Source organism: Eurosta solidaginis, chromosome 1, assembly GCF_040869045.1.
Source record: "Eurosta solidaginis isolate ZX-2024a chromosome 1, ASM4086904v1, whole genome shotgun sequence".
Lineage (NCBI taxonomy): Eukaryota > Metazoa > Arthropoda > Insecta > Diptera > Tephritidae > Eurosta > Eurosta solidaginis.
Window position 1 is genome coordinate 368,336,493 of NC_090319.1, and position 13,403 is coordinate 368,349,895.

The following is a 13,403-nucleotide window of genomic DNA, read 5'->3' on the forward strand; positions in this document are numbered from 1 at the left end:
AAACAAAAAGAAGTTTAATGCCTACCTATTCAATTCTTTTACATTTCATTCTACTTCCAAAGAAAAAAAAATCAAATATAATGAAATATTAATATAACTTTCCAATAGAACTTGTGATAAAACAGCGTAATAAATCTTACGTTACTACTCCAAAGGTGGGTGTGTATAAGTGCCTGGCCTCTACGCTAGCATGAATGCATCTACTCAGGTTCGCATCTTAGTACCAACAATGCTAGTAGATGTAATTAACCATTACCGTATATGGTTTTAAAATTCTTCTCTGAATTTTTAACTGTATGAAAGAAATACAAAAATATATTCATCAAACCATTCTCATATATTTTATTAAGAGTTCTTAAAAACCGCTAGCTAGCAAGTAGCTATTTTTAGCACTTGTAAATGTTGCTTTCCTTTTCCGGCCGACGTGGTGTGGTGGTAGCGTGCTCCGCTTACCGCACCGAAACCTGGGTTCAAGTCTCGTACGAAGTAACATCAAAAATTCAGAAAAAAGTTTTTTCAATTAGAAAAGTTTTTCTAACCGTGGTCGCCAAATCGGTAGTGAATTCAAAAGATTCCATGAAATTGTGAAAATGTATCTGCTGTGAAGATATCGTTCGGCATCGGCATAAAATATGTCTGACCCGTCTCGTCAATTTTTTGGGAAAATTAAAAGGAGCACGACGCGAATTGGGAGAGAAGCTCGGCCTTAATATGCTCGGAGGTAAATCGCGTCAAGTATTTTTTTTTTTTTTTTGTGTTGGTAATTGATGCAGACATTCTGTATCTGTAGCCCCCTTGATAAAAATGCGTCCTTGCATCAGTGAAGGGTTAAAATTTGTAGCTGTCAGTAAATTCACCACGAAAAACGTATTGCTGTCAAATCTGTATATAGCGCCGGTTGACAAATTTTCGCAAAAAGTGTTGTTTCGCGTTTTTTAATTAATGCATTGAAACAGTAGTGTTGTTTTTGTTTTAAAATTAAGTCTAATATAGTATTCGAACAAAAGGCTCTTGTTTGGTGTTTAAATTTGTATTACTAAAGTATTTATGACAAGGTTTTCTCAGATACGAAGAAGAAGACGCTCATTGTAGTTTGGCCTTTATTGATTTTTCAATGGTATGTAGAGTGATTGGATGATACCCCTTTTGTGCACAACAAAATTACAAGCAAGGAGGCACATTTTTTTCACATAAGACAAGTGGTGCATGAATTTCCTAAAATTTTACCAACTTTTTTTCTGACATGATTTTTGTTACGTTGTCTGCTGAATTCGATTCAACCACTGATAAGTTATATGGAATATGGATGGCAAGCGTTGTCCTGTATAATACATTCACCGTAGTGCCAAAGTGGATGATGCGTTCATATTTTGGATAGCTGGGTATAAAAAATCAGCCCTATTATTCTTCCAGCAATGGAAATATACGATCTTCTGCTATACTAAACAATACAATGGAGTTTAAAAAAGAAATAGGCGATGATCCAACTATGTCCATGCATAATCTTTGTTGATTCAATGTACTGTAGTCAACAACGCTCAAGAAAAACACAGTGATAATAGCAAAAGAAGATATAATCTGCACTGCTGGATAAGTAAGCATTAATACAGCACATAGAAAATCATTGGAATACCTCCAAAGCTATTGTAGCCTTAGTGGTCAAATTAAAACGTTTGCACAACAGTCTGGCTTACACCTAGAATTGCTACTAAAGCACCCTCAAGGGATGCGCATATAGCGATTTGTTTGTATGTGCCTATTAAGGTCGTTGGGAAATTACCGCTTCCACTCCTTTTTCTTTTGGTTACAAAGACACCGAATGCTTTGGGCAGTGCTATCGATTTTGATGGTCCTTTGCCGGACATCGATCCAATACGTTGCGGTAATAAGCATTATTAGGGTGCTAGCCTGACCATCTCAGGAAATATTTAATATGACCACATTGAACCTTCTAAGGCATATCTCCACCCACCACATAAGCCCATGAGTCAGAGCATCGCTTTCTTAACTTGGATCGATGAAGTTTACAATTCTCTTAGGGAAGATGTGAAGCTATCAAGCTTTGTATTGCGCTTAAAAACCCCTAAGTTATAAAATTACTATGAGTATTGCAATATTAGGTAATCCGTTTGTGTACCTACGAAATTTTGGGTTGAGCAAAGTTTTTTTTTTTTAAACTCGTGCTTGTTTTGGGACTATCACCCACAATTATAGAAGAGAAAGCGTAATAAAATTCCCACGACAGCCGGGTTTATGTATCTCGTGTATGCATCTCGTAAAGCATATATTTAGGATGGCCACACCGCTCTCAGTGTGTCCCGCTCAAAAGATGATTGCTGCATTCGGTATGCACTGGGTTAAATCCTGATATTTTATTTATTTATTTATTTATTTGTTTGTTAAAGTCAACACAGACACAAAGCGGTCAACTACTGAATATAAGATACAATACATATAACAAGGAAAGAAAACATAAGCGTAAAAAACAAAATTTAAAGTAAAAACTTAAATAATAAACAATCAAATTAATTAAGTTAAATTTTAATTAATACATCAGTCGAGCGCAAAATTTTTAAAAATTCCTTTTGGCTCTATTGTTCACGTGCAAGGGTCACTAGCGGTTTACGCTTAAGGGCACCTTCTAGCAGCAACTCTGCTCCGCAGGCCTTCACAGATACCCCCGTCAATGCCGGGCAGTGGCCCCTAACCCCCAAAGGGTGCATTTATTGCACGGTGTTGCCAAAAATGTCTATATTCCTCTTGTCACCTGCTGTCCAAGAGGCCAAATCCGCATAATTCTTGGCTATTTTTATGCTGTTGGTGTCGTAGCGATAAGGACGCTCCCCGAAAGCCTGGGGGAGTGTTATCGATGTTGATGGTCATTTGCCGGATGCAGATCCGGTACGTTCCGGTACCAGGCCTAGCCGTCTCGTGAACGATTTGGTATGACCACATGCGGACTTCTAGGCCATACACCCTAGATCCATGAGGAGTTCAGGGTCGCCAGAGCCTTGGCTGTTAATGAAACAGGTTTCGCCACGGATAGATGGGGTTGAGAATTGGGTTGGAGAAGCTACGTTTTGCGCTACCAACACCTTGAAATGGTGGCGCTACACAACCCCTTGAATCTATTTGGTATTTTAACCCCCTAACCCACTAGGTGACTACTTTTATGCTCATCACTTCCTCTGGCATTCCAGCTTGCCACATGACAGTAGCGACACCGCCTAGGGACTTAAAAAGTCATCTCCGTAAGCACTTTGAAGAAAAACGGCACCTGAGAACTCAGCCGTATAAAGCAAAAAAACACAAGCAGGTCCTTGGTGAACTCCACAAACAGGCGTCGGACCTTTATGCCAGGAATTGCCCGGTGAATCCAGTACTCAAAAAACAGTACCCAAAACTTGCGGAAGAGGAACGCATACTCCCCAGGGAAACGCGAGTCACTCTGGCTCAACTTCGTTCTGGATACTGTAACAGGTTAAACTCTCCCCACATGACACCAACCCTCTCTTTAATTGTAATATGGAACCAAAGCCTCTAACACCCCTTTCATTATGGTCCGCCCCAGTTGAAACAGCAAGTTTCCTTGGATTCCCGTTAGAGGATATTGATGACAATCTGTGATCGGTCGCAGCTATTAGGTGGGGCGAGCATTGCTACAACAACAACGACAGTACCGACAGGGAACTAGCCAAATAAATAGATTATACATCATTCAGCACAGTAAATTGCGATATCCCCACGGAAATAGCAGGAAATTGTCACAGCCCGCCAGATATTTCCATCGTCAACGCAGCAATCACAAACTGCGTGGACTGGTAGGGGATGCTTACGCTAGCATCCGACCACCTGCCGAAATGAACTAAATTTAATTTAATTGCTTCACTAAACTAAAATATGGTTTCATATTTCTTAAAAATTTAAATTGACAATGTCTTCTATAATGTAGTTTAGCGTTTCGAGTTGTTCACGAATCGTGAAAATATTTTAATTAAACTTATATCAATTCTGTCAAAAAATTGTTTTTAGCCACAACGACTTATACTCAATGATTTCGCCGAGATGGAACCTTTTTTGCCAGAGATTCATCCTTGATAACTTTTCTATTTGGATGAGTCGGAATTGTGTATTGATACCGCACTTAAAATCTTCACATCGTGCACTTTGTTGTCTCCTGAATATCTTTATACTCATGCTCTATCAGTCATAGAATATAACACCATGTTCACCACGGCCATTTTGCTGTGCTCTTCTTACAGGCATCCAGTCTGCCATACTCAATAGGCACATGCTTTAGACTATTTAAACCTATCTTCACTCGCAATTATAATGATCAAAAAATGTAACAATATAAACACAAGTTCCTCCGCTAATAATGTGTCAAGCAGACTATTCAGATCTTTTCAATAACAAGTGACGTGTTTGGTCCATGTAAGATCTGGGATATCTAATGAATAGTCAAGGGTGGCAAGTACGGCCCCTTAGAAAATTTTTAATTTTTTTTCATTTTAAATTCCCAAAGTCTAAATTTTAATTTAAGTTTGTAATTTTTCTAATTCAAAACTGAAAAAGAGACTGTTTAGTAATTGAAAATATCAAGTTCTTAATTTTTTCTGCTTCTCAACGAGTGATATTCCACAATAAAAACTCCGATTTCAGAAAACATGGATATCACAACGCAAATGCAACAATTGTCAGATGAGATCAGCCAGATCCGCTCCGATGTCCAAGAGATAAAAGGTAAGTGAGATACTTAAGTTTAAGTTATAAAGTTTATGATCCATAGAATGTTTTGTATATATATACTAGAAGACCCGGGAGACGTCCTGCCCTAAATTTGGCCTATCTGCATATATTTTAATAAGCTTTTTTCGTCTGACTCTGCCCTCGCCCCTCATCACTTTTTCCTAATCCTTTTATTCACTCCTCCCTCCGTCTTTTTCACTTTATCCTCAATCTCCTCTCTTTTCTCTTCTCTCTCTCTCAATTAAAAAAAATGTCATAGTACCTCTAAATCGCGGGCCGCTCAGAACCGCCGCCCCCCCCCCCCCCCCCCCCCCCCCCCCCCCCTCACACTCTCGGTGGGCCTGGTGATGTCCTATACTTGATATCATTCGCTATAATATTTTTTATTGATAAGCAGGTTGTTTAATTAAAAACCAAGCAATTACACGGAAGTATATCCGCACCACCTGAAAATATGAGTGCCACTCCGTATACGTAACATTTTATTATTACGTATAAACAAATAAACAAATAATGAGATATAACCTATCCTATCTCTCAAGTTAGATCAAACTACACACGGGGTGCAAAACAAATTCAAAATCGGTTCAGTAATTTAGGAGTCCATCGCGCCCAAAAATGTTGGGACACGTGTTTTTTATATATTAAGATTTATATTGTATATATATAGGAGTTGGGCAACAAAACCAAAAAACTGTTCTTTTAATTTTTTTTTTCAACTATTTACAACAAATTTCTTCACCATGATAGCCACTGTATTATTCATTGATTCCGGGCAAACCAGGCACCTTGTAAAGAATAGGTCAAACAGACCAACCTTAACCAACAGTTGTACATACGGCTAAACTGAAGTGAAGGGACTGAAATTCTATTTTCTGATGGATCATCTGAATAGTTATCAAAGACGTGGCCGTCGAAAAACAATAAATCCGCTAGCGAAATGTATTCCGACCAGTGCACAATTCAAGTTCAGCGTTTTGGGTGCCAACATTTTTTGAAAAATATATTTTTTTCACGCTCCTACCTGGCGCTGCTAATAGAATCTAAGATAAACAGCGTTTTTGCATGCTGTTCCGAACTGTGTCTGAAATGCTTTCCCCTTCACTCTTATGGCAGTGTTGGACGATGAAAACATAGATTAATTGGAAATTCGCGTGGTGGTACGCTAAACGGGCTTTGTAGGTCGTTCCACGAATAGATTAATTTGCTTTACTGTTAAGTACATAATAAAAATTTGAATAAAACGATCGAGTGTCCTCTCTTACTACTCTTCTGTACGCTTTACTTTTCCTCAATCATTTAAATTAACACTGGTATCAAAAACAGTGCGGTATCAGAATAAGTGATTATAATAAACAGATATTGAGACGGAAGAGAGAGGATCCACTTACACATCAACTTGACTAGAAATTGTTTTGCGAATCACCCCAACTATTATTAGTCTGCCTGATATTCAACCCTGTGGACATTTTTGTATAATTTTGTTAATAAAAATATTTGTTTTTTTACTTGTGATAATTTGAGAAACACTTTCACAAAGTTTGTAAATGAAACTATGCAAACCAAATCTCAAATCCGTATTCGGAAAAATTCAATAATTTATTTGGAGTTTTCTGAATTTAAATATATAACTTAAATACCGCATCAAAACAATACTCGAAAAAATTAAAAAAAAATCGAAATAAAAAATTTGAAATTTTCGAAAAATTTTCTCGAATTTTTTCGTTTAAGATTGGTTCACGTAAAAAATTCATCGAAGTTTTTTCTTAAATTATAGAAACTGAAATGAAAAATGTATTTGACTGAATTTGATAAAAATTGCAACTACTATTTTCATATTCGCTTGTAAACGGTTTGAAAAATAGATGACTTTTTTTTTCAAATTTAATACCCTTAAAAAGACAAGTCAGACCTTTTTTAAAACCTTTTCAAGATAAGTCAGTTATTAGAAAAAAAAAATGTAAGGCGCGATAATCCCCGAAGAGATTTTGGGCCGAGCTTCTAATCCAATTTGCGTCGTGCTCCTCTTGATTTTTCAAGGCAGATGAGTTTTCGCTGAGAGCTTTTCATGGCAGAAATAAGCTCGGAGTACTTGCCAAACACCACCGAGCGGCGACCCCGCTTAGAGAAATATGCACGGGGCGTAGACCCAGGATCTTCGGTGTGGATGGCGGAGCACGCTACTATCACACCACGGCGGCTGCCAAGTCAATAAGTCACTATTTTTATATTACCTTGTGCAATGAAATTGAAATTATTCAACTTAACCTATGGATCATTAACTAACAAAAAAACACTAAGCATATATCGTACAATAATAATTTTACACAAATATCTACTTTGTTACTTTAATAAGGTTTTATGGATCATCAGGGTGAGGTCATAGACGAATTACTAAACGGACATAAGGAACTTATGAACCGCATGGTAAAACACGAAAAGGAAGCAGAAGAAGAAAGAAACATACAGAGGCCCGTATTTCCAATTATGACACAAGAAGATTTAGACAATTGCGAAGAATTTATTGGAAAGGATGAAAGAAAGAAAGAAGAAATGGTAATTTAAATAAATAATTAAAATACTACTAAAGTTTAAATTAAGGAGATAGGGTGGGTGAATGGGCCATTTGGATGGAGAATGGATGATAACAGGGTCATATAGAAGAAGATGTAAGCAATTTTGGAAAAGTTAGCAGAGCCAACCACTTGATGTATTTTTCCGGACCATTTTGGGATTGTTTTAATGAAAATATTGGAACTATTTACGAATACTTTCGGGACTGGCTCTAAATCAATTCGGGATCGCTTCAGAATTATTTCGGAATGGTTTTGGATAGTTTTCGGGATACATTGGGGATATCTCAAGATAATTTGTGGCCTATTTCGTGACCCTTAGTGAATATTTGTGGATCATATCGGCATCATTTTGGAACTAATGATTCATAATTTCAGAACAATTTCGTAATTGTTTTCGAGTTACTTTGGACTATGTCGTGACCATGTAGAAAAGATTTTGCCATCATTTTGATGCTATTGCGGGACTATCTTCATATTATTTTCGAACTGTTTTCGCAAATATTTCGTAATACAAACGGAACAATTTCGGGAATATGTTTTGAACGTTTCGGGATTTTGCTCGAAATATTTTAAAACCGTTTTAGGATCATTTCGGAAATGGTGTCCTTAACATTTCGGAATTGTTTTAGGGTTAATTTTGGGACTGTCTCCGAACTATTTAACGATTTTTCTCGGTATCACATAGGGACTCTATCAAGGCCCCACTCCACAAACTAATTTTTTTTGTTATTCTCTTCTCACATTAATTAATTTCTTCATTTTACATGGATAGACTACTATTTTTTTTTTTTTTTTCAAATATGTTTATTTTGAAATAATATTTAATTTCAGGTACGCTTTCTTAAACCACTTTTAATGCCAGTCGGTCTGAAGCAAAAACTAATACACGTTTTATCCGATAATATATTAATGAGTTACAATCTCGAAGGCACACATGGGAAAAAGCGTATGTTGCAGTATCCAAAGCTGCTCAGTGTATTATATAGTAAGTTGATCATCATGCACCTTTTTAATATCAATTGTCAAACGAAATTTCTACTGTCGAGCGAAAACAGGAACTTACTTTACTTTACAACTTCTTCTATATATCAACGTTTCCAAAACATCATAACTCAGCAAACGAAACACCTCCTCTACCAAAATTCGTTTGAAGTACGCCTACCTCAGGGTTATTTTCTTTTTCAAATAAACTATAACGCCATTGTGGATAAAACAAGTGTGATATCTTATTCGTCAATTGCCTGAAAGGATGTCCAATAAGGCGGCGCATAGGGCCAGCTATCTTCAGCCGGTGATAGAAAGAGATACAGAATGAGACCACTATAGTCAATTAAAAAGCAGGTTCTACATATTTGTAATTTTGACATCTATGCAGAAGCTCTCACACTTGTCTTATCCACAATGTATAACGCTACCTCTCAGAGCTCAGCATCAATTCAATTCGTTTTCACACGGCTTAGGGCGTTTATGAAACGAACTCCGTTGTTGTTGTTGTTGTAGCAGTGCTTCGTCCCACCTAATAGGTGCGACCGATCACAAATTGTCATCAATATCCTCTAATGGGAGTCCAAGGAAAATTGCTGTTTCAACAGGAGTGGACAATAATGAAAGGGGTGTTAGAGGCGTTGGTTCCACATTACAATTAAAGAGATGGTTGGTGTCATGTGGGGACACATTGCAAGCAGGGCATACATTTTGTATGTCGGGGTTGATTCTGGATAGGTAAGAGTTTAGCCTGTTACAGTATCCAGAACGAAGTTGAGCTAGAGTGACTCGCGCTTCCCTGGGGAGTATGCGTTCCTCTTCCGCAAGTTTTGGGTACTGTTCTTTGAGTACTGGATTCACCGGGCAATTCCTGGCATAAAGGTCCGACGCCTGTTTGTGGAGTTCACTGAGGACCTGCTTGTGTTTTTTTCCTTCACACAAACGAACTCCGTGATACCCCATTCTTTGGCCGAATTCTAAGCCAGGGACTTTTTGAAAACAGATTCTGAGGTAAGATACAACTTATTTCTCTTTTCCTAATAAAAAATACATCTAAAAATATTTGTAAACGAAGGAATTTGCCAAAGCATGATTATGTATCATCACTAAATTAAAAGAGTAGTTTGTTAAATAAGTGCGTGTAGTTTCAAGAGCTTTAACAAAAGTAAAATTAATAATAATAATCAGAAAGTATCTGGCTTCAGATTATAGAAACCAACAAGGGTAAAATGCGCAGCATACCAACGATAGCACGCCAACACAAGCACATAGGTTTTAAACTTACTTAATTGGCGCTTAACCGTTTAAACGGTTATGGCCGTCCAACAAGGCGCGCCAGTCGCTCCTTCTCTCTGCCAACCGGCGCCAATTGGTCACACCAAGGGAGTTTAAATCGTTTTCCAACGGAGTGGGTGCCGCCCTCTACCTCTGCTTCCATAGGCGGGTTCCGATTGAAACACTTTCTTGGCCGGAGCGTCATCTTTCATTCGCATAACATGACCTAGCCATCGCATCCGCTGCGTTTAAACTACCGTTTTAAACTACCGTGCAAGAATTTCGGAGTTGATGTCTGGGGCGAATCAATTACTACTCTAAATGAAAAGCTTGAACCGCTATAGTAAGGCCTCAAGATGGTTTTGCATTATTTAATGAAATTTCTTTACAATGACCCTTTTAAATTTCAAAAACTTTTCTGAGTGGTTTTAAAATAAGCCGTGATAGAAGACGTCGTTGTTAGAGTGCATTTAGTAAAATATGATGGGAATTAGTTTGAACATTTTATGCCACTACTGGGCAATATGAAACGCTTTATATATCGAATGTCACAAGAGTCTCGTTTTCATTGTAAAATTTTTAGTTGTTGAGACAAGCACAAACGACGAATAAGCGATCTTGTCAATCGACTAAATTTTATAAAAAATATGTCACGTTTTAGTGCAGTACGGATCTACAGAGCCACAACGACGGTATGGAAATCTTCTGAGGTGCCAGCACATGCTGTGCTGTTTTTTATTACTGTTGCAGAAGTAATTGCTCCTGCTTCGCATCTAAAATGAGAAATTGGCAGTGATATATTTTTTTTTTAATTTTTTTTTTTTTCAAATGAACATTATTTTCCAAAGACGAGATTTTGGCTTATGTAGGACTTAGATAGCATAGGTAAAACAAAAATTCGAAAAAATGTTCCAAACAATGCTCGAATAATTTTCGGTATTATGTTCATGGGCGTTTTTTACGTAGATTTTATTTGATTTATTACGTTTGTGAAATATGTAATTTTGAAAGAATTTTCAAGGGAAAGTACTGTCTAGCTATTCTCGTTAAAAGCGACATTTTCTGTTAATTTCTGTAGGTAAAGCACTTTTTCATTTAAAAGTTAGCGTATTTTGAATTGGCAAATCATCACTACCCAAATAACCCACTCCATCTGTAAGCGCCCTTCAGTTAGTCCACACTTTAGTCTTTTACTTAATTGGCGCTTAACCAGTCGCTTCTTAGCTGTGCTAACTGGCTGGCGCTAATTGATAGCACCGAGAGAATTTACTTTGGTAACATAAATTTAATTTAAAATTTAATATAGTTTGTCAATATCCTACCAAAAATAATCTTCATAAGCCATTAAACACTCAATTAAATGAAATTATCGAAAGAAAGAAGTTACAAGTACTTTATTATGAGAGAGCAAATTTGAAGAATGATTACTTGAAAAATATTTGATAAAAGAGAAAAGGAGGACCCTTTATCTTGGTATAGTCACAAACAGAAAATTAATAAAATGTTTTCGCTCGAATGTAGAAAATTAGTTCGAAAAAATTTAATTCGAAAATAGAATGCACTCATTAATTCATCATTTAATTTTGCGTCTGTTTAGGTGCAACTGATCGTCCCGGTTGGTCGTATAATTTGTTTTTAGATGACTTGCGTAGAGGTTTTCAATATGGCAAGAAGAAACATTTTAGGCTAAAATGTAGATTGAAATCTTTGAAATCTTTAAAATCTTCAAAGAAAGTCAAGAAAAACCCATTATCAAGTGGTGCAGAAGAAGAAGATGATGATGATGACGATGAGGATGATGCGGATTACTAAATTAATTTGACATAATACCACCAAACTACACGACTAAGATTAAGTGCTTTTAACTTCATGTTTCTGTTAAAAAATTTTTCCCATCAGATCAAAACTAAATGTAGAGCAATTAAGGAAAAATAAAAATTTTACCTAAAAAATTTAATATATATCAAAAGAATCACTGAATGTACACAAAAAATAACTATAAACTATTTAATGTTTTCGCTCGATTTTAGATTTTATTTTTTTTTGAAACAATTTAAAAGCCATTGTAATTTATAATGTAATTTATTTGTTTTTGTTTTGCGTGCATTTCCTCAGGTGCAACCAACCGCCTTGGTTGGTCGTATAAATTATTTTTAGATGACTTGCGCAGAGGTTTTCAATATGGCAAGAAAAAACATTTCAAACTAAAATGTCAAATGAACAAATTAAAAAAGTTACAGGCACAAAATCCATTATCAAGCGGCGCAGAAAAAGACAGTGCTGATGATACGGATTACTAAATCGCCCTGCTTATTGGATTATGTTAATGTATGACGCTACTTATCATACATACTTACATATAAGTTTATATATTTTAGAATTTTTAGATGTTTAAGTAAAAAGATTAAGATTCTGTTCATTGTGAAATACAATTATTATTTCTAAAATATCTATTCGGAATTAAAATTTTGACATCGAAGGATGTGTTTAATTATAATAAAAGTATTTTAAAACATTCATAGCTCATATTGTGGTTGTTTAATGTTTCATTAAAGTTTTACTGTTGGGGTGGGGCTAGAAATCTTTCAGAAATTGCAAACAAGCTTCTTTACTACATTGAACCTGGAAGCTAGAAAAGCAATTTCGAGATCGAAATATTTTTTTTTTATTTCCGCCTGTTGTTCGAGTTATTTTGAAGTTTCATTCTTCACTCTTCGTCCGGGAAAAGTCAAAAATACTCTTCCAATTAGAGCTTGATGATCGTTATGATAATTGCATATTCGAATTTTCTTTTTTTCAAATTTGGGAGGCTTTCTGTAATTCGATAGTCGACACTCGTCGGTTCGATATCGAACGCTCGACGAGACTATTTAGCTCTTCATATTCGTACTTTAGTTTTAGTTTTCATATTCCAAAAAAATTTCAGGAATGTTTTTGAAGCTTTCCATATTTTTTTTTCTACTGTGACCAGTGAACGTTCTTTGACGCTTCATTAAAAAAAAAAAATTAAATCATATCATTATTAAACTTAAAAGCATAAAAATTCAATTTAGTAATATGTGATTCGATGGTTAATTACGTGTCATTTTGTGTTATGGAAAGCGAAAACGATCATTTGATGATACTCGTTTTTGTTCGATATCGAATTAAGGAAAGCCACTCAGCCTCCAAAATGCAACTTTCGCTTACGATAAAACTCCATCGCTAAAAATATCTAAACGTTATCAAGTGCGCAGAAAAGCAAGCAACATTTAGTAAATGTATAATAAGTAAGTAAAAATGTAAAAGTATTCCGCATTCCGATCGTAGTTCCGTTTTTCTTAGTTGCCAATTTGATGGCGGAAAAATATTTTCTTTTTATTTTTTATTAATTTATAACAGAATTTTAACAAAAATGTAAGTAAAACTTGTTGAGAAACGTAAAAGGCTTGATGATAGTATTTTTTTTTTTATGCATTTATACTATAAAATCCTTTTCTGTTGTAATACAGAAAGCACTCTTCAGATGGCCTCTTTATTTTTATATGCGTGCCATCAACGCACATGACTCCTGGGAAGCCAGCTTTCGCATAAAATTCTTGCTTCGCTTGTATTTTCTCTTCTTCACTTTGTTCAAATGTTATCCACTGAGGGCATAATTTTGGTTGCATTACATCTAGAAACGTAGACAGTGACTTTGAAACTGTTGACTGTCCCATTCCTACATTATAATCCGCCCCTATTCCATGCTGGTAACTGCCTTCTGCAAAAAATCCCAAAGCAACTACTACAATATTAAGGCCAGATGTCGATGTCGAAGTCCTTGGACGAATTTGCCCC

General features: G+C 36.1%; 1 protein-coding gene across 2 annotated transcripts; it reads left to right on the forward strand.

The window, feature by feature from the left end:
- Window positions 1–865: 865 nt before the first annotated feature.
- Window positions 866–12,110, forward strand: LOC137238208 (uncharacterized). 2 transcript variants are annotated; one of them, XM_067762944.1, is made up of 5 exons: window positions 866–1,117; window positions 4,663–4,743; window positions 7,106–7,305; window positions 8,157–8,310; window positions 11,700–12,110. In XM_067762944.1, exons 2-5 carry the CDS (start codon window positions 4,668–4,670, stop codon window positions 11,882–11,884), a joined length of 615 nt encoding a protein of 204 aa, XP_067619045.1. In that variant the 5' UTR covers window positions 866–1,117; window positions 4,663–4,667; the 3' UTR covers window positions 11,885–12,110. The 2 variants fall into 2 exon arrangements, with proteins under 2 accessions (XP_067619045.1, XP_067619044.1); XM_067762943.1 differs by having other exon boundaries at window positions 11,182–11,899.
- The last annotated feature ends 1,293 nt before the right edge of the window (window positions 12,111–13,403 follow it).

Excerpts from the sequence above, each read along its gene's own strand:
- LOC137238208 (XM_067762943.1), top strand. The coding sequence starts at position 4,668 with ATGGATATCACAACGCAAATGCAACAATTGTCAGATGAGATCAGCCAG. Across the intron at positions 4,744-7,105 it reads CGATGTCCAAGAGATAAAAG|GTTTTATGGATCATCAGGGT; the intron begins GTAAGTGAGATA and ends TACTTTAATAAG. Across the intron at positions 7,306-8,156 it reads AAAGAAAGAAAGAAGAAATG|GTACGCTTTCTTAAACCACT; the intron begins GTAATTTAAATA and ends ATTTAATTTCAG.